Genomic DNA, 26,435 nt, shown 5'->3' with positions numbered 1-26,435 from the left:
AACGAGTGAACAAAGCACGTGTATACGTGTCGTATGTAAAGATATAGAAAAAAATAAACGTTAGAAAAAATAAATGATAGCCAAGCAAAGAGAGATAACGTTATTATCAGAGTGGGCTAAAGATTCGACTGTATGTATTTCAATTTGTATTTCAATTGGCGATAACGACTTGAGCATGTTTTACTTTGCGATGTTCTATTTCTTAAACAGAAACTTAAACGAACAAGGAATTTCGTAAGTGAATGTGGCAGCGTATTTTAGAAAGCTGATCTTTAGACGTTCGATAATTAATCTATCGACGATCGTAAAATAAAAATGTGCATTATTGTTAGAAGTTGTACTTGCAACGCACTTGAACCGTATACGAACTACGCTTTGCCTCTAGCTTTAGCTTTAGAATATAGCAGTGGTCGGAAAAAGGAGGTAGTGTAGTATGTATAAGATGAACATTAAGTGCAAACTACTAGGTTAACGCGAAAACGTTACCTCCCCGAGTGGCGGTACCGGTTTAACAAAAGGAAGATCCAAAGATTCGAAAGAAAGGGTCCGTAGTGTGTCAAGATGGCTCGTCGCCATGGTAACTAGCTAGAGAGTACTCGGTCTCTTTTGCATTTTCACCCTCAGTAACTACCATGTTTCTCCCATCTCCACCTTCCCCTTTTTACTACATTGGTTGGTTCGGTTTATAGACTTTTCAGAGAGAATCGATTGCACGGTAATACGCGTAATCATCGTCAGCGTGTAGAACTAGAAGTGTACGCATAACTAATCTCTATCATTGTGCTTAAAATAGAAACAAATGAGCGATTACAAGAAAACTATCGAAATATCTTGTTTCGATACGACTGCGTTCGAACGAATGGTAATTTGAACAGGGATTAATTTTATCGAAGTCACTGCTTCAATTCGCCATGCTCTACCAAGCAAACGAACGATCGTTCTGTTTACCAACGAATAGCCTACAAAAGAAAGAATCATACCTGACAGATGAGAATCCGTCAGCTTCCCGTGGCCGTGGCTCGGGAACAATGACGAGAAGCTCCTGTAAATACTCCTGGCATGCAAGTTCTTTCCCCTGAACTTCGATCAAGCTCAACCGGTATCACTCGGTAATGCTAGACACTCGCGAAAAAGGCACACAGGGCTGTCGACCGATGCCCAGGTACGACACGAACTAAACTTCGGCCTCCGGGAAACGAAGCTACGCGTCGCGAAATTGATCGTAAATCTTCAGCACCACGCCTGCGTTTATAGGCTTCCCTTGCTCCACCTTGTCTGGCTTTACACTGAGAACGTCCCACGACACAAGGCACAACCCGACATCGCGTCGAACAACTGCGACGGTGCTATGCTCTCTCGGCGCTTTCGCGAAACATCCCATTATTCGACGCGTGCTCCCGATCGTTCGATTACGTTCGGACCAGTTTTTTTTACAATTTAGTTCTGTTTCTCACATGATAAAAATAACTTGATCTCTTTGAACGTTTGTCGTCGCCTGTATCGACATTAAGGTATCGTAGGTATCATTAATTCCTTTGCTTCGTTAGATGCGTATGCTTCGTTGGTATTCCTCAGATATGCATATACATATTATGCAACATAACATTAGATCCAATACTATTTCAATTGTATAGTTATTTGGATAGATTTATGTGGCATAACAAGATATATCACATATAGACGCGCATAAATTCGTATTTGTTCATGTGCAAATTCTAAGGATGACATCATGCCTTACCCCAAGGCAGTTGGAGAATATTTTAAAACCTCGAGAATGATGTCAATATCATTACCTTTTATGTTAACCTACTACAGGTTATTTGAGGAATTACTCACCATACAAATATGTTAAAGAGAACTTTTTACCGTAATTCGCAATTTGTCAATCGACATCTGCGTATGCATTCTTATGAGAAGTAACTTCAGATGGCATAGAAAATTAGACATGAGAGATTCTGCGGAAACCTGTTTATTCAGCTTAAAACGGAATTTAATCCCGAACGAAATGTTGTCGAAAACCGACATTAAGTATTCCGTGCGTGTGCTTTGTCGTTTAACCGGATCAAACACGATAATGATCACACCAGGCAATAAGTAGAAGTCTATTAGGGAGATCGCGCGTGGGCGGAGGTGCCTACATTACCAAACTACAGCTAGTAACGCTTGACTCCAACCTCACCGATGAAATGCAGTCTCAAAGAAAGAAATACGGATTGTTAACTGCTTGTAATGACTATGTGGAACGAAAATGATATGGATTACATAAATCTGTATCGTCGACTTTACATTAATACATACCTAGTACGTATTGTGACGATAAAAGAATTCTAATCGCTAAAAATTATACGCTTATCGGAAGATCTTATGTAAAAAGATAATGTTCCTAAGAACTCTCCATATCGATATTTAATGTTTAACGTATCGGATGACGTGACACATAACGGCACACGACATGTATGTATGTATATATATATATATATATATATATATATATATATATATACTTGTACTTACTTAGGGATACATATATATATATATACACACGCATATACGACATATATATATATATAAGTGTAATATATATATATATACGAGTTGCATATATATATATATACAAGTGCAACAGCACGGAAGGAGAAAGAATATTTCAATTACTTACTCGGTATCAGGTACAGATGCGATCATAGAGGGTATGCGGCCGTTGTGGTCCATAAACCGATTGATCTCCGGCTCTTCTTGAACAGGAGTCTCGTATACCAAAGTTTCTACCATTGATCCTTTACTCGAACCAAAGGAAACTCTAGAAAACCCAAGATACTTTTTTAGTCTCTAATATTTAGAATTATATTATTCTTATACATGTGACTGCGTGTATTAGCAACAAGATAATGAATATAACCGAGATAAAACAGCAGAGGAAGAACTATTGACATAAAAAACATTATTAGCCGCGCGGAAAGCCGAAAAAAATAGTTGCCGTAAACCTCAATTTCCTATCGCGTGACAGTACTCGAAGCAAGTGAATCGGACACTCGGCAACCGCAGGAGCAGGCGGTCCGATATCAAAATCGAAATCCCACGATCATGGGATCGAATTACAGGGATCGAGAGTAGTCAGGATTAAAACTACGAGTGTCTATCTTATACAATGTGCAAAACACGGTGGCACCGAATTTTAAAAATATCATCAGAGGATAATTGCTATAATTTGTTCACACATATACGTATATCACAGTTCTGTCGATTATCGTCGAAACACAAGTATAGAATTTTTGACGGCGAACTTTAATATTCTAAACTAAACTAACTAGAAATTAAAATAACCAGTACCTTATCCTGTATATTTAATTTGCCTATTATGTATATACTCCGATTTTATCTTCTTTTGAAACATGGTTGTGATCTAGGCTGGAGCGGTTGTCAGTACGGTGCTGCCACATGACGACAGTTTTGCACAACGAAACTACAGTCGAGAGGGTAATACAGAGATACATCGTACAGAAAGATGCTTAAAGTCACATGGTTGCATAGTTGTACAGTAACGTTCTAAATACTATCGTTGTTCTGTTCTCTAACGTACGTAGTTCCTTTCTACTTACTACCTTGTCTGTGTCACTAACCCGAATTTTTCTCGATGATGTAACTGACTCGTAATTGCTCGCCCACGCGTTGCTTTCTTACTTTCTTACTCAGAAAACTAAATGCGTTCACCTCAATTCTTTTTATATTGCAGCGCATTATAATTGCATTAATTCTTCCTAGAATTCGCAGAAAAAAAGGAAACATACGATACGTTACACTATTCGTATTTCAATTTTGTGTAGCCATTTTTATATTGTTTTTTAATAGCCCTTTCCGATTATTTTCCTCGTATTCTTTTTTGACGACATTAATGCAAACAATGTAAAAGCTGTAAGTCTAATTGAATAGAAACTTATTCTGTAAACAACCTTCGGTTAAAAATGATTTTATGACTGTACTAACGGAAAGAGGTTGGTATGTGTTAAAGGTACTGGATAGTCTCAGCAAACATCTAATTAAAAATACTGTTGAGTGGGAGGTTTCCCCTTTTAACGCTGCGTTATCGCGTGATAGTTGAATTTACCATATGTGACTTATCCGTCCATCCATCGTTACTAAATTAAGTAATTTCAGAATTAAACATTTCGATAATACGTTTTTATGTGCCGAAAATCATTGAACTTAAGACATTATATCGCGGACTAAATAAATAAAAGTGGAAGAGGAAATACATAGGCAGAAAATTTTTTAATGCTATTGTATCTGTAATGTCCGATATAAGGTCTGTATTATACTAAGGTTTGTTCAAACGCGGTCCATGAGACGTGGAACGACCGTGAGCTACCTTAACGTATAAATGTCACAGGAGTTCCAGCGACTTGTTCCGCAAAGCTTGAGTCACGTTTATTCCACTAACTGGCGTTCAATTGATAACGTAAATTTCTTAATACCGTATATATGTATACGTATACATTCACAAGGAAATCCTATCGTGAATTCAATCGCGAAAGAAATAAAAAGCTGCGATCGCAGGTATCTTTGCGTTTTCCAAAGCGATAGATACAATTTTAACTCGGCCAACACTTCCAAACGTTCCACCTTGACAGTGAAACGACTCGCTGCGATCTCCTTTTCCGTTTGATGGCGAGCGCCATTGAAACAGCGCTCGCGTGAACGTTACAACCGCCGCATCTTCTGCCTGTTGAATTTTTCCTGCAATTCTGATCGATACGTATGTACTTCGAGATTTTTCTTGTAGCGAAGAGAACAATGCGAGAAAACTATGTATATCGCGATCGAACAAAAATATCAATGACGCACGATAGACGCTTTCTGTCACTATCTCGAACGATAATTTCGATATAATAATAGCGCGTGTTCAAGGGTAAAAAGATAGACAATGACCGTGAATTACCAGAAATAGCAAAGAACTCGGGAGAGTCGATCGCTCGTACTAGTTTTGATACAACAGCAGAGGAAAGAGGTTAAAGACCGAATGAACCAATTTAGAAAGGTGATCTCGATACGACCTTTGAACTCTCTCTCTCGCTCTCTCTCTCTCTTTCTCTCTCTCTCTCTCTCTCTCTCTGCATCAACTTTATCTCTATCTCTAGCCTGGATATTCGTCGCGTTTGCTCCTACCTCTTTAGACTAGTGTGCTTGGCTCCGTTGAAAATTTTGTTCTTCCGATCGCTTCCGACCGTACTGGCCTCGCTGTTTATGCTGTACAGGCTGTCATCCTTGGTGACCTTGGACGTGTGCAAAGTCGATTTTTTCACCACGGTGCCATTGTGTTTCGGGCTTTCGGACACTCCGTGTTGCTGCTGCTCGTCCTGCCGGTGATGCTGCTGCTGGTCACCAGCGTGTTCCTCGATCTTCGTCGAAACGATCATTGTTTTTCCCGTGTCAACGTACTTTTTCGGAGAAACGGTGATTACTTTGCCTGTCGGCTTCGAAGCGATAGGGGGCCGTTCTCTCAGACTCTTCTGTAACTTACTAGCACGGTAATTGGCCTGATTCGAGTCTCCCGGTGGTGGTTTGTCTTCGGTCGGCAGCATGTACGACAACATTGTCCTTTCTCCGTTCACCTGTGCGAGAAAAAAAAAAACCAAGCGATTCTACTTTGCGGAAAAGGGAAACGATGGTAATTGGTAGGACAGATGGCTGGGGCAACCTGGCAACACAAGCGCACAAGTCGATTTCCCTGCGCTGGAAATCATTGGCGTATCCTCATGCTCGTGTCCGGTGCTAATCGAGCCACGAAGGAAAGAGGTTGCGCTTGAATTACCAATTGGAACTAATTACACCATCAGCCGTGAGTTAGTATCCGTTAACGCTTCAACGATCTCTATGAAACGCTTTCTTTTCTCTAACGGGTCGACATTGGTGGTATTATAACTGTAGAAACGATGCGATCCGATAGAAACGCTTCTGTCATTGTTGTCGAATCGTAAATGAAAATTTTCGAACCATCACCGTGGAAAAAGGTGAAACGAACGGTTCTTCGAAATCTATTGGCGGATTAAGGCGTTTTTCAGGTTTCCAGTAAGAAGAGGTTTGGAACAAGTTCAAGCGGTTCTTTAACGTGCGGATTTTAAAGTGCAGAGAAAGGTACGGCTGGAACGGAGAAAGAAACGAGAGGATCTCGGGAACCGTGACGGCAATCCAAGACGTTAGATCACGCTTCACCACATTGGATCCCGTTCACTCTCAAAGGATGCGGTGAGCAAGGATATCGTGACTCACCGATTGTCTCTTGTCACTTTAGATTTCCGTATCGTGTATCTTGACGATCATCTCTGGCGAGTTCGTGTATGGATCGATTGAAACTAACAACTATTACTGGCAAAAAGTAAACTATGGTAGCGCACGCGAGTCTACGACCGATGGGTTGGCAACTAAGTGATTGCGGATTTTGTCAATACCACCTAATGGCAAAATCCGCAATTACCCAACCCAATACATATTATTATACACTTACGTCCGATCGTTTTCGTAACGCTCTTCCGTTCCTAGACGAGAGAAATATACGAAACACGAAGTTCTATGGGCGAAAGACGGAAGGAAGAGAAAGGCGCGCTCGTTGGATAAAACGGATAACGCGAACTGGCCGACAGAACGTTAGAAACCTACGACGACCGAAAGGTTATGGAAGAAACGAGGATGTCGGACAAACCTCTTTGCTCGCGCTTCGTTCAAACTCCATTCCCGCCCCCTTTCCTTCGATTACGTCATCCTGCAATAGCAGGCTCTCCCTCGTCTATATCGGACCGGGCGCCGCCGCTTTTTTCCTATATCGACTGGCTGTTCCGCCAGCGCGAGCCAGGCGCAGCTTGCAAATCGCGTTTCGTTTCATCTTTGCCCGCCGCTTTGCGATGCGCTCCGGGGCTTGCCGATGCATTTCAGTCGACACGTATGCCGTATACTCGATCGTTGCTTTTTCTTTGTCTTTCGTCAATTTCACTGAACGTCGTAGTTGCAATAACGATGAAAAAAAAAAAAAGAAAGAAAAAGAACAAGCAGACAGCTAAAATAAAATCAATATCGGCGGTATCGTTGGAGCGGATTCAATTGACCGAGTAAAAGCCGTATATAGAAGCGCGGTAAATTCGGCGGTGATTAGCCGCGGAACATCGTACGTATTCTCGAACGGTTCTGTCAGGGAATTCGTGGCAGAGAGGAAGTGCATTGGAAAGTAATAAAAAGACATCGGGTAGCATTTCATTCTTAGGATACTTACGCTGTGACCAAGGAGCCTTCGAGTCGGTGACTTTTAAAAGGCTGGCGTGCTGGACTGGCATTTGGGCTACCTGCAACACAAACGCGATATTTCGTGTCAGAGCATCGCCTAGAATTTGGACGAGAAGCCTATTTCGAGTGTCGAAGCTCGCGGTATTTTAACGCGAATGGCATGCATTCCAGCGTATCAGCAGCGTGCTCCGCTGGAATTTAAAACTACAAGGAGAAAGAAATATCACCGAGGAAATATCAACAAGAAGCGGCGCTCTGCATTTGCTTTGGCAATTCTAAAAATGTCATTAGTCGCGGAACCTAGAAATCTCTCGGTAGGCTGAGTTAGTTTCAACCCTGGCCGTCGAGGATCGCTCTTTTTCAATGGGCAATGCGTCAACATTGTCAGCAGGCGTGGCACGGGACGAAGCGGGAGCAAGCGATCTCGCTGGCTGAATAGGCACCTGTTTTCGCAGACAGGTGACACAAACGCGGACTGTATGCAAACGCGTGAGAACCTCGGGATAGACCGAGGGCAATGACTGCTAGAACAGCGCGGGTGCGCCGACAGACGAATGTCTTGAAAAAAAGTACCACCTTCGACCGTCTGCCTGAGCCCTCTCGCTCGAGATTTCCGCTGCCAACTGCCACGGACTTGTCTACTCGACAGACAAACCCTCCGGAGAAACCTACCATGTATTCGACGATGCGGGCTTTCCAAGTCGTGCGCGTCTTTCGCTTTTTCCTTTTCACCGCCATTTCCCACGCCGGCCAGAAACATCGTTTTATCAAAGATATGCGCCACTGCCTCGCGCGACATCTTTTTGTATGCAACGTATGAACGCGGAGAACGATAAGAGCGGATCGAGTTCTATCGTACGTGGTATTTCGCAGAACGAACGATCTCTGCGACTGCGAGTTTATTTACGTGGGATTATCGGTCTCCGGTAACTGATACTTGCAGGAATGGAGGTGGAAATTTAAACGAATTGTGAGACGCGTGGATGCGAGAAGTTTTTGAGAGTCCGCGATTCGTGAAATATAAATTTACAGGAAACAAATCAACAAATAAAATTTGCGTACAAACACGCCGCATGTCTGGAAGATGCGGGTTTCGTTCGTGATGTGTGAAGTGATCCAAACGGCATTAGAAAGGAAACTGAACGTCGACGAACTTATCAACCGTTTAAACTAGTTTAAAGCGAGCAAAGCGCAAACGAAGTTACGGATACGTGATTGCGTTTTTATCGTACGATTGGGTCGCGCGTCGTGCGTCGTGATCACGGTGCATGACAACTCGCTGTAGTTCGGTGCATCGAGCCACTAAATTGATAAATTTGCATGACCCGCTATTCACGGACAACGTCGTTTTACGACGCAGCAATGATTGCAATCACGACGATCGTACGCGATTCCTTTCGTCACAGCGAGCGTCCGCTTTCATCACTAAGGCTGAACGATTTAATTGTTGCAAACTAGTCATCCACTGTTGTCAAGGTAAAAGAGAGTCTGCTTTTGTTGACCGCGAACGTTGCACTATCGCTGTCCGCTTTATCGTCTTTTTTGCAAAAAGCAACTCGCGTGTCATTTCTTCGCTGTAATACGATACCGACTAGTGTCGTAGTAATCGAGTTGCGTGTCTTCCCCAACAACACTTTCGGTTCGACTAAAGTTTTCTAACATCCTTCGCGCATGAAATTTTGTCAACCAGCGACAGCTATCGATTATGAATCGCATTAACATAACGTTTCTGTTTTACGTTCGGTAAGACGAACACGCTATGCTTACATAATTGCGAGACTCCAATGGAATTGTCGTAAACAGGGGGCTCTATACTTGTCACCGTTAACGTTAGCGCGCCTACGTTTCATCTCATATGACCGCGTTATTTACAAGCTGGTCACAATGTATGAATATAAAATGCTTTGGCCAACCGTGGATATTAATCAATTCTGAGGTTTTACTCGCAATGTTGTAATTAGAATGGTCGGTGATGCGGGAAATTTGCGCAGTCCTGAAATCGGTCACCCCTGTCAACGCGGAACGATCGATAAAGCGTGTATCGTAAATATCCAGGCAAATTCGAATATACATATATACGCATATCCTAGGGAAAACACGATAACAGTTTCGTAGAAAAGTCTGTACATGAAACGGACAGGCGTAACGACACCTTCAATGTTTATTTTAACTATGCTAAAATACACGCATCGTAATCGTCGAGCGTAGAAGCTCGCGCATCGTTTGCTACTCTTTGACGCCTCCCTCTTACTCCCTTTACGCCAAACGATTATGCTTCGATGATAAAAGCGATTGAAAAATGTTTATTTCCGGCCACGAACTTCTAACGTTATATCGTACGAGATTTCCGGTACCGTGACTTCCTGTTGCTAACAGTTCCAGCACCTCCTCAACGTTGAAGACGGTCGAGAGGCAGCGAGTGGGAAAATAAAAAGCCGATGCTATTAAATATAGCTTTCACGCTTATACGCATACTAGATAGCAAAGTTTGCGATAGGAAAATCTTGCCACAGTAATTCTTGATTGCACGTTGCTGTGAAGATCAAGCTGAATAATTTGTTCTATACGTAAATCATTTGAAAAAGTATCGGCCTCTGCGTCGATCTCGGCTTATGTTTGTTGTTTAAATTGCACGTGTGTATCATTGTCGCTAAGTTTCGTGTTTCGGCACATTTAGGTAGAATATATTGTACGTACATCGGGAATATAGTCTCTGTACGTTAAACGCAGGCTGGTCGACAACACGGACGCGAAATAAATGATTCTCACGACTTGTGGGAACTTTGTACGTTCGACGCGATTCGCTCGTAAATTCAGCGGAGGATCCAGAAGCCTTTCTTGGGTAGAGCGGCGTATCGAAACGTGGAGAAGTACGTGGGTACATTTTTGAGCCTTCTTCTATGAGATTTAAAATTTTCTTGCAATTTACATTTTGATATCTTTGTCTGATTTAATTAATTGATAAAATAATTAATTAAATATGTTAATTATATACATAATATTTTCATATCTTACACCATCGTGTAAATTCAAAAGCTCGCCTCTGAAGATCTTCCGCTCTTTAAGTCGACGATAGATTTCACAGTTCCTTCTCGTTTTCTTTTATTTCTCGGCGAAACAACAAATTACACCAAATTAGCACTTTGCGCGGTGGAGACGCGAATTCGCGTCTTACATACTTCACGTGATACCCTATAAAAATGTTAACTACCGTTAAGAAAAAGAAGCAACGAATGCTATAGATAAAATATTACGAATATGTTTTTACATTGCATGCTTGAATAATACGAAACCCCAATTATATAACAGTAATATATAATACGAAAACCCAACCTTTCTCGGGAAGTTCGTTCCGGTTTTTAAGGAATTTAATAAAATAATACAGCTTATTTAGTACCTCTCCATCGGTAAAATTGTTTCCAAGCATATCGCGCTAAAAAACGTTACCAGAAGTATCTTTAATATGCCCATTGACTTCTAATAAAATATTACACTTGTTAAACGCTGCGCGGTATGTTCGTTCCGATTTTTAAGGAATTCTTAACTTTTTTAAGGAGAATTTTTAAGCAGAGATTCTGAAAGGATGGAATGTTGAAGTTGCGTGAAAGACGGAGAAAGGTTGTGGAACGGAACGGCACCAATATAATTCGACAAACGTATATCGAATCGAGATGTAAATCGGAAAGAATTTTCCGACATTTCCGATCTTTTCAATCACTCCAAAAATTACGCGAGAATTGAGGTTATACGCTCGTCAGAGCATACCGTCCTCAAAGTGTTAGTGATTTCGTTCCTCCGCCGCTCCCTGTCCAATTTTCGTCTTTCGACGTTTCTCTCTTGCTCCTTTCCTTTAATTTTATCGGTATCGTCGTTCCACACCACTTATCCTTATTACCAACGCGATTACTTTTAATACGATTCAATCGCTGTCGCTATCGTTATCCATCGATGCGTTTCGAGATCGTGCTCCTCGAACGACCAAACACCTTTTCTCGGGCCAAGTCGTGTCTCAAGAGAGAGTATCAAAGTGTGCATATCTCGACGAGGATGCTCAAAGGGAGAAAGAAGCAGGCTCGAGCCTAGGCTCGTCACGACGCGACGATCCGAATCGTGATGAAGAAAAGAGGAAAAGGTAACGGAACTCGGCCGGTAACATCCGTCCACGCGTGTTGCTTTTAATGGTGTACGCGGTGATCACGGACCAGGAATAGAAGAAGACGATTGGCCAATAAGCTGAACCAGGCTGAGAAGAGCGCGGGAAGTTTGCTCTCCGATAAGGAAGCACGTAATAATCGGTTAAAATATCCGTCCGTTACTCTCCTCTGCTTCGTTTTTCTCATCCTCTTTCTTGGTTCATCGCTTGACCGAACGAGCCAAGCCGAGCCGAGTGTCTCTCTTCTCTCGTTCCTTTTTTTCCTGCTCGACGCGTCTCTGTCACGGGTATTAACGTAACTGTAGTACCGAGCGAACCGTAATACGAGCGCGCGCGCTTCTTCTCGTATGCGTAAGAATCTTCGGCTACGAGTTAAGTCATCAGGATTACAGATGCCGTGTACATATTTCTTTGCGAATGCGACGCACGTCTGTGTTCTGGATGCTCCGCTGCTGCTCGGTGCATGCCTATCTCTACCTACATTCTCCGTATGCACACACGCGCCGCTGTCCGCACGACACGATACTCCGTTCTCAACACAGGTCGGTGAAACGAGTCGTCGGATAATTAGATATCCGATATCGTTCTCTGTGGTTGACTCGCGCGATCTTTTCTTCTCGCCTTGAACGCTCCAGAGATCGGTCGTGTCTGCGTTTGTCTGTGCGTTTCTGCTTTCTTTGCTCTACCTGATGAAGATACAGTACACACGCTACGAGGATACTTAGTTACCACGATTTAGATAGTAAACTGATTTCTTTTGCCAAAGACAACGTAGCAACGTAGGAACAATGCAACAATGATATCGACAATAGCAGTCGATTTGCTTCGTCATTCCATCAATTATCTTACTTAGTATTGCTTCAAAGTAGTTCCCACGTGATTGTTGAGTCATAGAGGAAATTCTGTTTTTAGCCTGTTAACGTGCAAATTTTTATCATAATGTCTTTTACCGTATGTACACAAATATCGATCGCTGTACCCACCGAACAGCTTACTAATTATTTTAATATACAAGTTCGTCGCTACGATACTCGCCATATCCTTCTTTTTGTTCACTGTTTCCATCTATATAAACATGTACGTTTCTGCCTCTACATTTTACTCTTGGGTTGGCTCGCATTGCCACCTAATGACAAAATCCGCAATCACTTACTTTCCAACCCAATATTTCTCCTGATGGACGTTTTACAAACGTATCCCTTTTCCGGATCCAACGAAACTCTACGTAGGAAGAAAAATCCAAGTCACGATAACTTTTAATCTTCGAAATTGTTATTCGGATCGCCAATATGCTCGGCTACTTTCTCCAGCTGGCAGAATTAGCCGACTTAATCCCGGCAGATTTCATAAACGTAGTAGCTTTCAAGCGCCCTTTTATCGCGAAATGCGTACAGAAGCGAGAGCCTCGCGTCACCGAGGGAGAGCCGTTCGCTCTTCATTCTCCCTTGTAGCGAATAAGAGAGAAAATGATCGCTAATGTACGTACATGTACTTACACAGAGAGCGATTCATCAAGGGATACAACGGATTTCATGACGCGACGCGATTTTCATTTAATTCCGCGCTCCGCCAAAGAGAGTGCAGTTCTCGTCGTTTACCTTACGTTACGGCACGAACAACGGACTGTTGTTTCGTGGCCGAGGTTTCAACGTTTCCGGAAGCACAAATACGCGAAGCAGAAACGCTTTCTCGCGCAACGACGAACAAAAGGTCTCGACTAAATCGTTCGTGGCGAGGAAAGATCGACCAAGTTTACAGCTACTGGACGTCGTGGATACCGTTCCGAGTTACAAAGTTCAAGATAGAATTACCTGAAAAGTATCGGTAACACTATATTTCCGTTTGCCGCGTGAAATTCTCCAACGACGAGGCCAATACAAATGAGAAAAATTAAGATACACCGTTGCGAAATCTCGGCTGCCTCGTGGGTCAGTCTGGAACCGCGCTCCGCTTATCTTAACCCGAATACAGTTGATCGGTTGTTATCGCGTTATTAAATAATTCCAAGACTTGGCGATATTCGTCGTATCCGCGTCCGACACACAGCGGTTTCGTACTGTCAACATCCTGGTCAATGCCTTACGGCGACTCGTTCGCCGCACGAGTTGCAGCTTCGAGTTCGACGTTAATCTCCTGGAGCCGAGCAAAGTTGCCCGGCAATTGTGAAATATCCGCGCAGATCGTCTACCCGGCACACTGTACCGTGTTGCGAGGTCGACCTGCACGGATGAACCCGTACGGGTTCTAGCAGCTGGTTGGGTGCCAGCGCCAGCTAACGTCTATGCTTTCCGACGTTGTCCGCTGGTATTATAACCAGGAAGATGCGCGCGCCCGATCGGAGACGTAATCTTTCTCTCTCTCTCTCTCTCTCTTTCTCTCTCTCTCCTATCTTATTGTGAAAATCGCTCGAGCCTCGTTACCTCAACCTCTGTCACCTTCCGGCTTATTTTCATTCCTCGGACCAGACTCGGATCGACGATGACGTATCGTATCCTCGCGGAACGTATGCGAGCGATCAAGTACGTGCATCGATCATCTTCTCTTTTCCTCTTTTCCCGATTTCCTCGTAGCACAGCAAGTTGTAAGGGTGGTTCTCGCGGCTGGCCAGAGGAGCAGCGGTTAAACGTTCGACGCGTGCCTCGCATTCGCGAATGACGTTTTTCCACAGGCATGGCGTGGAACGAAAGAAGAAACAGAGGGACCAAGTGCGAAGCTGGCATGCGAATCGCGATTACATTCGTCGCGATCGTACGTGTACATACACACGTATACGTATCTGTGTATATCATCGCACAGTATAATGACGCGTGCACGCGATATTCCAGCTGACCCTCGTTCGCGTAATCAAGCCCTCTGCACTCCTTTTTTCTCGTGGTAGGCTGTCTTCGTGGCATTTGGTTTTGTCGCCGGCTGAAACGCGCCGTTTTACGTATGCGTTCACGCGAGAACGAGGGATCGCTTCGCAGATTTATTCGCCACAAAGGCACAGCTTTTCAATCTCGTTATTTACCTGTGTCGAGTTGCAGGTCGCAAAACGCCCCTCGCTACACCCTTCGTTGGACTCGCAGAGAGCTTGCAAGATCCATAAAACGAAGTTACAGAATAAAACACGAAAGAAATTGCTGTACATTGGCAACGACTTTTCAAGTATCGAACGCGTTTCACGTATTGTCGTATTCCAAGCTCATCGTCAACATTTTGTTTGCAGAATAGCCGCTTGTCTGTGGTCATCCGTGGTATCGTCTGGAATCTACCTTTCCCTTTATTCTTCTCCTCTCGTGTGTATTTGTGATACAGGCAAAGGTGGCAGCGAGAAAGCGATCGAAATTCCGCTCTTCAATTTGCCGTCGCGTGTCTCGCACGTTGTGAGCGCAGCATTTCGAACAGCTGGATAATTTGGAATGCGGACAAAGTGCGTTACATAGGTAAGGTTCGTGGAATATCGTCGACTGTGGAAGAGCGTAGGCGCGTAAAGAGTCAACCGTTGGAATTGAACGGGTCAAGTTACGACGATGTGCCAAGCGGTGAAGTAATCCAATAAACTCATTGTCAGCTGCCGCGAACCTTGCGTCGAGCTGCTCGCGAAAACCCTTTTCTTATTCGATTAGACCTCTGCTTCCCCTTAGCGGACGTTCGCGCGCGAATCGTCGTGCGCGTTCGTAATTTCCTTCTTTTCTTTCATCTACGAACATTTTGATCGAACAACAACACATTCAAGCTTCGACTTTTAACGATTATCTTAACACTAGAACTACCGACATTTGAGATATAGCTATTTCTACCAAAGCCAGTCAAAATGACTGGTCTTTAAAAAATACGTAATAGTAGAATATCTTTATATTTATTGATCTATTATTATCTTAGTAGAGGAACTCCATGTTCTGAGATCATAAAAACTATATAATAACAACTTTAATAATAATAATAGTAAGTACAGTAATGAAGAATATTCAGTACCAAAATCTTTGGTAACAAGAATATTATTATAAAATAAATTTCCATTGGTAAATATAAGAAGTATAATATAATAATATAATAATAAGCGTAATAGAATAAATAAAATACAAATATAACTTAAATTATTAGGTACAAAATTTATCATTCGTCACATTTCTTACAAACGTGAACTTTCTTCTGCGTGCGATTTACGCATACATATTTTTCACAAAGATCAGATTTTTTATTATTATTACAGTAGCCTGTCTAACACCATTTGCATGAATAAGGTGAGTTCTTTGACGTACTTTGGATCTCAGATGCTCTATGTTCTATCGGTGATTTTTCATTGTCAGCGGCAAGTTTTCATCTGCTAATTGAAAGATAAAATCTTTTCTGGATATCTGTTCATCTGTGGTTTCCTTATATAAAATCCAGGCAGTTAACTAATTTATGCCAGCTAAATCTAAAATATTAAAAAATAATTGAAGCGGTCATCTTCTTAATTCCGACTTCACGTTATATTTTTTGCCATTTGGTCTGCTATATCTACTCCAAATTTTCTTTTATTATGAAATTCGACCGTTTCAGGTAGGCCCTTTTCCTGAATAAGGAAATCCAATGAATAAAACAAAATTAAAGTTTATTACACTATTCCTTTAGCTATCCCTGCAAAAGTCATTGCATCATTGCGGAGAAAAAATATAACATGAAATAGGAATTTTAAAATAATATTGTCAAACCAGTCATTTTGACTGACGTGATAGTTCTACTGTTAAATAACTTCAACTGAAACGTTTAAAAAAAAAAACGTTTGGAAGTTGAACTGCGCGGCCCGTGCACAGCTCGGTGTTTACAATATCCCGAAACGACTGCAGTCACTGAAACGATTAATTAATCGTAGAACGTGGATGGAATAGAGACATCAGGCTACGATGATGTTTCGAACGTGGCGCGTAGCACTCGATCATTCAAGCCAAGGCATATTCGACGTATCGCGTCCTGTGTTCCACAACTGTCGTACGTGAATTGTGTTTAGAAGCGTGGCTTGTAACAACGTACGTATGTATACATGTACACGTGGTTGGATATGTTTCGTATGGAAGATACGTGAACTGAGTCATCGCGTAGTCGGGATAGCAACGCGTAACGGAATAATCGTAAAAAAGGACGCACGAGAAGGCCGACCCATTCACACGAGTCGCAGATCGAAAGGAAAGTTTGGAAAACGTTTGCAAAAACTTACGAGCGAGCGTAATTACGTTACGGTGCATCGATGATGCGTTCGTATAAATTGCAGGTTGCGTTCGAAGGGAGGGAACGAAACGATATTACGAATGTTGGAATTGTCGATGCTTGAAAAAACGACCAACTACGAACGAAAGTATCGCGAATGTGATAAATAAAAAATCGAGTACGATTCTTCGTAGGATGCTAGCGAATTTAAAGGAACACGCGGCGGTGGTCTATTGAAGGCGAGAATCTCGCAGACAGAGATGTATGAAAAAGACTAAAAGAGACAGAGAAATTGTAAAGCAACGAAGCAAATTAGTTAAGAAGCGATGGCAAAGACAAAGAGGAATTTCGATGTTTCTAGGAAGCTACACGAGGCAAAGTTATTTCTATCCGACTGCAAACGTAGGTCAGCGCACCGAGACAATTTCCTGAACGGTTCATCCTACATACGCGCTATCCTCGTTAACGTGCTCTCGCTTTAACCGCATCTTTAACTTCTTTCGATGGAGCAACACGAAGCATAACCGTGGAAAATGAAATTTATTCAAAGTTTTAAGAACGTCCGGTTCGAATCGCGAGCTTGTCCGGAGCCGACTACCAGAGGAATTCTTTCGCCGTGTTCGAAGCAAAAAGAACTGAAAAAGGGGGTGACGAGCGCGAAGCATCGACGATTGTCGGCTTCCTCTCACGCGTTGGTAAAAACGAGGTTCTTCTTTTTCCACTTCTCGAACGATCGTGTCAACAGCAATGTTCGCTCTTCTTTCGATAGCGTCGTTCCCATGCGGCACGACGCATCGAATAACCGAGTTCCAGCGAAAATATGCTTCGCGTGGTTCAGCGATTTAATTCAACTCTCGCGGTGCTTAATTTACGGTTGCGGAAGTGTACGGTACCGCATGCTTCCCATGGCTACAGTTCTATCTATATACCGCGGATACAGCTCCGTTGCGAGAAAAGGGCCGCGAAATCTCTTTGGAATTGTTTCACGCGACGCGACTGTGTCTTTCCTTTTGAATTCCTAGCCGCAAATACATTTTCGCATTGGAATAAAAATGAGAAATCAGAGGATCGTAGAAACGTTGCCCTTCGATTCCACCAGCGATACGAAACGAAATGATGCAACGCTCGACGAAGAGACGGAGAAAAGGTTTGTAATTTAGGGTAGGTCGCGATTCGTCCGTTAAACGATGCCAGTTGCATGGCACGTGGCGCGTCGTTTAAACGTTGACCAGGAACCGTGCAGCGGAGTTCGCATCTAACGTGCACGCGGCAGATCTCTGGCGTCAAGGGCAAACATTTTGATCGATACAAACGGTACGAGGAAAACGGTGAACGTGGAGGTACGACGCAAAATGGGTACACAACGTGCACCCACGTACCTACACGAATGTAACATACATCGTCGTGGAGTTAAGTCATTCGCCAGAATTAGAACGTACTGGCAAATGATGGACGTCGGTGTTTCAAATTCGATATACATATATGTATAATGTTAGATATACATCGTAGGCTATTTAGCGCTGGTCGACCGTACGACCGGTTGGTCGGGCTGCTTTCAAAACCCACCGCCTGGCCGTAATGATATTTTATTTTCCCTCTGCCCTTCCCTTATTTTTGTTTCCAGTTATTAACGAGATACCTTGCACCGCACTCGACTCTCATTTTAACGATGCTACCGTGCGCCTCGAGTGGCATTCTCCCTCCTTCTTTTGTTCTCTTTTATTATCGAGCCATCGAAATCGTTTCGTACGATTACTCGTCTGCGCTCGCTTCCGTCTACGTAGCTTATGTAACGCGCGTCATCCGCGTGCACGTCGCACTACTCGCTTTTCAATCTAAATTTGACCGCAGCCTACGTTCTTCGTTCCGCGAGCTTATTCCACGCGCGAGAATTACGACCAACTGTTCGTCCTTTCCCTTCGAATCTTCTTTCCAATAATCTTCCAATTCCAAAAGCTGTCCTTACGCCTTATAATATCGGCACTCGGACGAGAAAATAAATTCGAGAGACGAAGCAAGCTTATCGAGAGATCCGAAAGGCTGGCACGCGTGGTGAGCCGAGTGGCTGGAGAAAGTTGCTTAAACTAAAATAGCCAATGATTCCATAGCGAGCCGAGGATTACCAGTTAATGAAAGTTAATGAAGAGTAGCGAGCGAGCGGAATAAATCGGCCGATCGCATTGCACGTAGATACGTAGCGGTTGTGTACTCGAGAGCGGCAAAACGGCAACGGTAACTGCATCAGCGACAAGGATAACGACATATCCAGGTTTAGTCTCCGAGACGAGACGAGACGAGACGAGACGAGACGAGACGTGACGAGACGAGACGAGAGACAGGATGGGCAGGATGCATCGAATTTCAAGCACTTAACACAAAGATCGCCACACTTTCCCTCGGCACGACCCTTCCTTCCACTTCTCTCTCTTCATCGACTATCCCTGTCCGGCTTTCGGTATTGTCGTAACATCGCTGACCCGTGAACGCACCGATCCAATAGGTACAAGTTATCCGAGACTATCGAATTTCATTGTCACTGCACCCTCGAAAAGCGGTATCCGATCAGCCTACGGACAGGTGCGGCACGATTTACAGCCAATCTAGCCCGATTCGTCCGATTAACGAACCGGAAGGATACATCGTCGCGAATGCCTTCAGAGAAATTTAACTTCGCCTACAGTTTCCAATTAGCCACCGAGATAATTTAATTATCCAAGTATATATATATATATGTATATATATCGTACGCTTAAGCGTATAATACGATGGGAACGGAAAGGAGATGGATCATAAAGTGGTGCAACCAGGGATGAGACCAGAAACCGTCTCGCTTCGTCTGGCCAGCCATTTACGGTAGTCGTTATCTGCGCGAGTGGAGCAAAAATAAAATAGCCAGAGGCAGAGAATCGGAGAATTCGCGTAGTTGCGTTACAGTCGATGGTATGTTCGATGTGTATTCCGCGGAGATTAACATCCCTCGTGATAGCGATCGTCTGTTGATAGAAGAGGAAATGCTCGTAGGGCGGTAGGTCGGCCGTTTTGCGCGACAAAGAGGTAGAGGATGATGCAAAGGCAAAGGCAAAAGCAAAGGCAAAGGAAGAAATCGATACGACGCCTGCGCGTCGCGGGACCTAACCCCGCTCGAATCGGCGTCGTTCGTCCTACTCGAAGCTACTACGCTTTTCCCATCCTCCCTTACCACCGAACTTGCCTTCCAACCGCTTTCGTTATCGAAACGGAGAGCACCCTCCTGGCCAGTAACTCACCACGTTTTATTGCCATCGAGCGACGGCTGCCGCTTCATGGGGAGGAATCATCGATGCCAGGATATCCACTGTGTAGATACACTGTGCGTATATGGGGTGGGGGAGAGGTGAGCTTCTGCTCGGCGGACCGCTGCGATCTTTTACGTTCGCCTAATGTTGTCTAGACGTCCTCGTGACACAGCAAACTTTAACCCACTCGCTGTGTACAGCGACTGACCCGGATATTTTGGCTCGAGATTAAATCACTGTTAGACGTCCGTTCAAGATGTTTAAGAGATGTTAGCTTAGATCTATAGATGTACGTTCGTTTATGTACACCGAACTGCACTAACGCCGACCATCTGCCAGGCTATCTCGAAGGTTTACACGTGTAACCGTGCGACCATCGTTTTCGCAATAATCGCCACGTCCGTTTGTTTCTTCGCAGCTAAAGAAACGCGAAAGATACGCAGCGTCGATGGGAACGTCGATTGTCCTTGCAAAAGGGTCAATTCGATTTCACGGTGTACGATCGCGTAATCGCGGCGGTCCACACAGCTACGCAATTAGAACTATTGGGTTGGCAACTAAGTGATTGCGGATTTTATCATTAGGTGGTAATGACAAAATCCGCAATCACTTAGTTGTCAACCAAATATAACGAAGTTCGGTAACGAACAGGTACAAATACAAAGGAGAGTATGGCACGCGATCGTCTAATCGCCTACAGCTTCACTGTAACCAACAACGATATCAAAGCGGTGTAGCTTAAATTCTAACGTAGATCGTGAGCGCTTTAAACGCACGAAGCAACTTAAAAGCGATAGATGATTATTTAACCAATGATTATTATTTAAGTCCAGCATCGTCTCCGCGATAGTTTCATACCGAACCGAAAGATCGTATCCGGCGAATGAGTAAATACGTCACTCGAGGATCATACTTTTATAGATAACGTAATTATACGTCGTGTGGTGGCGATCGACGGTTCCGATAGAGCATACCGAATAGCATCATCGATCCCAGACTTATTTACCGCTCATCTTGGAACACGTTGGACCGGCTTCCACTCAAGGAGGATGTTCAACGAGTGGTCCTCGTTGTTTGTTCGCGTGTAGACTGACACAGTTACAACACACTATTGCTTCTATTCTCGGGATAGGACAACTTTACCCACACTATCAACCAGCGATTCTTTGCATCTTTTCGCTTGCAATTTCGCCTACATAGCTAGCAAGTAAATGCTTACTTGGGTCGACCCTGCGTTTCCTACCGAGACTCTACACCGTGATATTTGCGAATATCAGTCGAAAAGTTTAATCAACGTCGAAGCCTGACGTACGAACGAAGTGAACACACCTCAGGCGATCGAATAGTTTTATAACAATCGTGGCTGTAGGAAAAACGTGACACTGTATCGTATAAGCTTTCTCAGTATGATCTGGCAAACACCATCAATTCTGAAAGTTGCAATTTTTGCAATTCGATGTCGCTGATTAGATTTTGCGAAATACTTGATTATACGTATAATTATACGTTTGAGATTCGATAGAATAATTCTATATGATTATATACAGGTATATTTGCAAATCCGTTTTATAGGGTATTAAGCACGATGAATTAGGTTATGTTCTGGTCGAACGAACCTGGAAGAATGTTACGCAATAAGGTGATCAATTTTGTAAAGCTATTAGCAGTATCGAACAGATGTTGGCTTTAGGTGTCTACCGTAGAAGAACAAGGTGACACGAAAGGAAACGGGGATTCGCGACACAGAACGTGAAATCGCGTAACAGATTTAACGTATTACTTACTAGTGTATCTGGAACAACCTGTTCGAAAACATGGCCGCGGATTAGAGACGTCCCTGACTTGTATGTAATTAGCCTGATCATACCGCTTCCATGTCTATTCGTTTCAACGGAAATTTGATTTCAGCAAGAACAATCATTTTTATGACTCGATTTTCCAACATCTCGCACACGTCGGTAATATTTTTATTATGCGCGCTAAAACTTTCGCTTCGCAATTGGCTCGCGAAACAATATAATATTTCGATATGGTATTTCTATTTTTTGTATTAAAATATCGTTGACGAATATTTCATAGTCGATCGTTTTAAAAGCGACTGTTTCAAAGTAAATTTTTCAAAGTTGCGAGCATACGAGTTTTATTTCCTTATTATATAAAATAACCGAACCGATAAAACTAGCCCGTGAAAGTTCGTCGTCGTCGAACGAGGGAAATTAAATTCGTTCAATTTCAAGACTCGTTACATTTTTGTATTAATATTCTTATGCAGTCGTAGAAGCACGTTATGCAATATCAAAGTGATATGACCAGTTCGAGCATTGGATCGTATTACACCGAGTATATGCAACGCGCACGGTTCTGTATTATTGTGTTTTTATACGTGGTTTGAGAAAACTCATCGCACCGTTTGCCACTCTCGATCGTTCTCAAGCTGCAGTATTTTACCGATGAAAAATCAAGTTGCCGACGTTCCGAGCCACGAACGAATACCATTGAGTATCGTCTTTTGGAAATTAACGTTTCGAAACAATGAAGCCCCTTATAATGAGACGCGCGAAGACACCGAGTTTTTCCTTTTGACAGCGCTCTCATCCACGGTCACGTGCTTCGTATGTTTATTGCGACACCGTTTATACCTACATTGTGTCTTTTTTATTCGCGTTAAAATACGGGCAAATTCGCACTCAGAAGTCAATCACGTTTAATTTGAGATACCATACTTATTCTATTTTAAAGGTAATATTTCGCGTCATTTAAAATTAAAATTTCTCAGCGACAAAGGAAGAAAGAAATACGAAGAAGAATTACGTTCCCACGTCGTTCTATGCATATCTGTTGAATATCCAGTTGAAGCTAGGAAATGTCGAAGTGATTCACGCTCGATTTAATTGACGATCGATGAGCGGTAGTGTCGCAAAGAAATTCGAATTCGCGATACGTATTCGAAACGAGTGAGAAAACAATTATTCGGACGATTTAGACGATAACGAAAGGATAACTATTTGAGAAGGGAACAGACTCACCGAGGGTAGTCGGAGAGGTCGTCCTGGGCAAACAGCTGATCCGGCTGGCTCTGTGGGTGTCGCTTTCGTTCAAGTTTCTTAATCGTGATCGGCTAACCTCCAAAACTAGCTGCGCAATCGAGTGAACGGGGCGGGGATAACTGATCGCATGGAAGGCAGTTGGCGTTTCCTTTTCGCGTGTCTTGCCAGCGAAACTCAAAGTCCTGTTGCAGTTAAAGCGGCACGTAAAGATCACGAGGATCGCGGATACTAACGAAGGGTGGCCGTTGCGTCATATATCGTTGCCAGGCGAACGGGACGTAACCCAATTCGCGGCTGGCAGCTTCAGCTTCTGCTTCTGTCTCTCGTCTCATCTCTCTTGTTGCTGCTTCGATTTCAAGACATTCACTCACAGGGCCGAACTATGATACACGAGACACACCGCGAATCACTCTACATTCACCAAATAGTAAACACTCTGCGTTATACAGTTAGTGAATGATCGGACGATTAATTCAGTCCTTTTCGCGAGGAGATCGGCAAAAGCCGATGCCTCCCCGACTACACTGTCAACCACCGCGCATCCAGTAAATTTCGTCTAGGTATTTACTTCAATGGAACAACCACTGAGCAAAGACGCGACAGGAAAGGCCAACGCGAGCGGTAGGGAAGACGAAAGCAAGAGACGAAGCGAAACCCGCACTCGCACCAGTGGAAATGATACTGCGGCTTCCTGAGACTTCATTCCGTATATACTGTACATAAACACCAATGCGCAGACGCGGAATAATCGCGCCTGTCATCTACCAAAATCCTTCTCGTCAATTTTACTTTTCCTTTACAGTCGTCACAAATACATCGATGCATGATTTTTTATTTCTCACATTCCTGCCTTCGAAAGGTTTCTATTATTCATTTGTCGCATAAAATAAAGTTGATTGAACTTTTAAAATATGTTTGTCTTGCGTCAATTCGAACCAAAGGTCAAATACTTTGTCAATGTTTATTTTTTCCTATCTTGTCTATTAATAGAGGTAGATAATTTTTTTACGTTTCTTGTGCAGTTGTCTGTTTCTATTTAAATAGAATAGCCCTCTTCTGCCTTGTATCGAATTGTGTTCAGTGCTAGTATCTTAAATATTATATGTTATTGTTTATTTTCGCTGAATATGAAAGTCAAATAGAGTGGATGTAAAGATAAACGTCATGTTTTTAATGTATAATTCATTATTATATTAAAATATAAATACCAACTCTTTAACAACTATATGTTAATGTAGTATATAATATATATTACATATTGAATTTTTTTCTATCAATTTTACAGTGATTGTAGTTTGTATTAAGATGTGAATTAATTTTTCTGTTCTTTATCTCCGTTCGTATATATGAACATTTTGATATGAAATGAATATGACAAATGTTCACGTGTTTTGGGACTTGTACATTTAGGACCTAGAGATAAGGCAGTTGTTCGAAAAATAATATAAATCCTAGATTTTCAGTTGTTCTCATTAATAGAGGATATATAAAATACAAGTGATATTTGAAACTTTACAATTCCAACCATATTAAAAAATGTTACACGCTCAATCAAACAGATATAAAGAACGGGATATTTCAAATTTTTCACTGTTCGTCCTTGTCTTTAGCACCGTGTTTTAAAATTCGGGTAAATTCTATGTAGTCGAACATCGATCCTTTGATAGGTGCTTCTCGATACATTTCATCCACGTCGTCATCCGTAAATCTAGATGCACAAAAAATGAACGATGAATTTCTTACTCATTTCAGTATAATAATAATAAGGAATACTACATGCAAAAATAAAAATTACCTGTCTCCCATTGTAGTAAGTAATTCTCGAAGACGTTCTTCGTTTATGTGCCCAGTATTTTCTTCGTCGAAACAACCAAAGGCGTTCTTAATTACATCTTCCGGATCTGTGCCTTGAAGTCTTTCGCCGAATAAAGTTAAAAACATTGTAAAATTGATAGGTCCCGGAGCCTCATTCATCATTCCCTCCAAGTATTCGTCAGTAGGATTTTTACCTGAAAAAAAATCAATTACCTTGTAAAATTTAAAAAATCTTCACGATACGATAAAAATACTTGCTTAGCGTCTTACCTAACGAGGCAAGCATGTCGTGAAGATCTTCTTTATCGATGAAACCATCGTGATTTTGGTCGATCATATTGAAAGCTTCCTTAAATTCAGCGATTTGAGCTTGATCAAACATCGCGAAGACGTTTGATGTTGCGCGTTGTGCACGCTTTTTTGTTGTTGCACGGCGTCCGGCTGTTTTACGCGAAGACATGTTTGTATTCCTAAAATTATGAATAAAAAAGACAATTACATCATTTAATTCATATTTTTTGTAAGTATGTATTAGTTATTATTTGCTGTATTTTTATAAATTGCTTAATTCATAGAGATAATATTGCAAAGGGAGTAGAGGTTATGTAGATTTGACTACCAGTTAGTTACTCATGTTGAATTAGAACAGTGTAAAAAAAAAAAAGATAATAGCCACTAGACGTATCTAAAGGATAGTCTTTATTGAGCTACTATTTATTTTTAGACAATTAATTTAGGATATCACGACGTAACCAAAATCAGGATAAAAATAAGATCGTCTACGTGACGGTTCAACAAAGAGGACATTACACTCTACATCTATAGAAATCTATATAAAAATACATACCCATACAGTTTAATACATGATACGTCATACAGTTCAATTTGAATTTTAAACTATAATTTAAATAACAAAATTGGGACACTAAAATCTGCTGCACACTCGTTTGAACAGGTATTATTTGAAAAGTAATATTACACCTTACGTTTTCAGCTCTTCTCAATGCGTTTACATTGTCAAGTTTTCTTCAATGAAATATCATGCTACAATTTCTATTTTATTACTCTTTGTTTCAGAATTTTCGCTCAGCTATATTCGAACAGGCTATATTTGACTTTTGATAAACATTTATTGGTTATAGTTGGAACTCTTATAAAAATTGCTATACAAAGAATATCATTATTTTTAAAGGACAAAAGAGCTATAAAAATAGCTTCGTTAAGTTACAGAAATTGACAAAAAACGTATGCATATCATTCGAAGCGACACAATAACAATGGCCGTTCTTATAAGCAAAGTTGGATAGCTGTCAAATATTTTGTATTTTTCAGACTGTTTTCATATCTGCAAATCAGTCATTGGAAGTTTTCATATTGAAGCGTTAAAGTACACAAACGAATTTCTACCAACCTGATTAATAGCAGCTTCGAAACGAGAAGAACTCCAAAAAGCGTACAGCACAGATACTCGTGCACCACTGTGACTCACGTTACGCGTCACTCTATGGTTATTCACCACACCCGGGTAAGTAACGCCATCTAGTGAAGGATCATTTATCCATTACACGAGCCTTTTCTAGACATCCAAAAATTAGGCCACATGCAACTAAAAAAAAAAAAGAGAATTACGATGATCAATTTTTTCTTCGATATTTAAAATACGTTAGTGCAATGAATATAATTATTTTAAATTCCACATAT

General features: G+C 42.1%; 2 protein-coding genes across 2 annotated transcripts in view; both read right to left on the bottom strand.

Annotated features, from left to right (window-relative positions):
- LOC122569518 overlaps positions 1–23,596 on the bottom strand; it is a 41,455-nt gene extending 17,859 nt beyond the window's left edge. The window contains exons 1-4 of the mRNA XM_043730676.1: positions 22,899–23,596; positions 7,262–7,331; positions 5,164–5,609; positions 2,660–2,800 (exon numbers count right to left, since the gene is read on the bottom strand). Coding sequence (XP_043586611.1) covers positions 2,660–2,800; positions 5,164–5,591 — 569 coding nt within the window. The 5' untranslated portion in view covers positions 5,592–5,609; positions 7,262–7,331; positions 22,899–23,596. The remainder of the gene's footprint in view (positions 1–2,659; positions 2,801–5,163; positions 5,610–7,261; positions 7,332–22,898) is intronic.
- Positions 23,597–24,371: 775 nt separating this feature from the next.
- LOC122569519 (myosin regulatory light chain sqh) lies at positions 24,372–26,292 on the bottom strand. The gene is made up of 4 exons (XM_043730677.1): positions 26,146–26,292; positions 25,005–25,204; positions 24,715–24,928; positions 24,372–24,627 (listed from the first exon to the last, which is right to left on the bottom strand). Exons 2-4 carry the CDS (start codon positions 25,192–25,194, stop codon positions 24,507–24,509), a joined length of 525 nt encoding a protein of 174 aa, XP_043586612.1. The 5' UTR covers positions 25,195–25,204; positions 26,146–26,292; the 3' UTR covers positions 24,372–24,506.
- Positions 26,293–26,435: the final 143 nt, after the last annotated feature.

This window comes from Bombus pyrosoma, linkage group LG7 (assembly GCF_014825855.1).
Source record: "Bombus pyrosoma isolate SC7728 linkage group LG7, ASM1482585v1, whole genome shotgun sequence".
NCBI classification, from domain to species: domain Eukaryota; kingdom Metazoa; phylum Arthropoda; class Insecta; order Hymenoptera; family Apidae; genus Bombus; species Bombus pyrosoma.
Note: the sequence above shows the minus strand (reverse complement) of the source record. Positions and strands in the feature narration are given on the sequence as shown.

What these genes read in the sequence shown, in the direction of transcription:
- LOC122569519 (XM_043730677.1), bottom strand. Translation starts at nt 25,194, where the DNA reads ATGTCTTCGCGTAAAACAGCCGGACGCCGTGCAACAACAAAAAAGCGT. An exon ending in CGACATGCTTGCCTCGTTAG is followed by an intron (nt 24,929 to 25,004) that starts GTAAGACGCTAA and finishes ATTTTTTTTCAG; the next exon opens with GTAAAAATCCTACTGACGAA. An exon ending in CTTACTACAATGGGAGACAG is followed by an intron (nt 24,628 to 24,714) that starts GTAATTTTTATT and finishes TTGTGCATCTAG; the next exon opens with ATTTACGGATGACGACGTGG.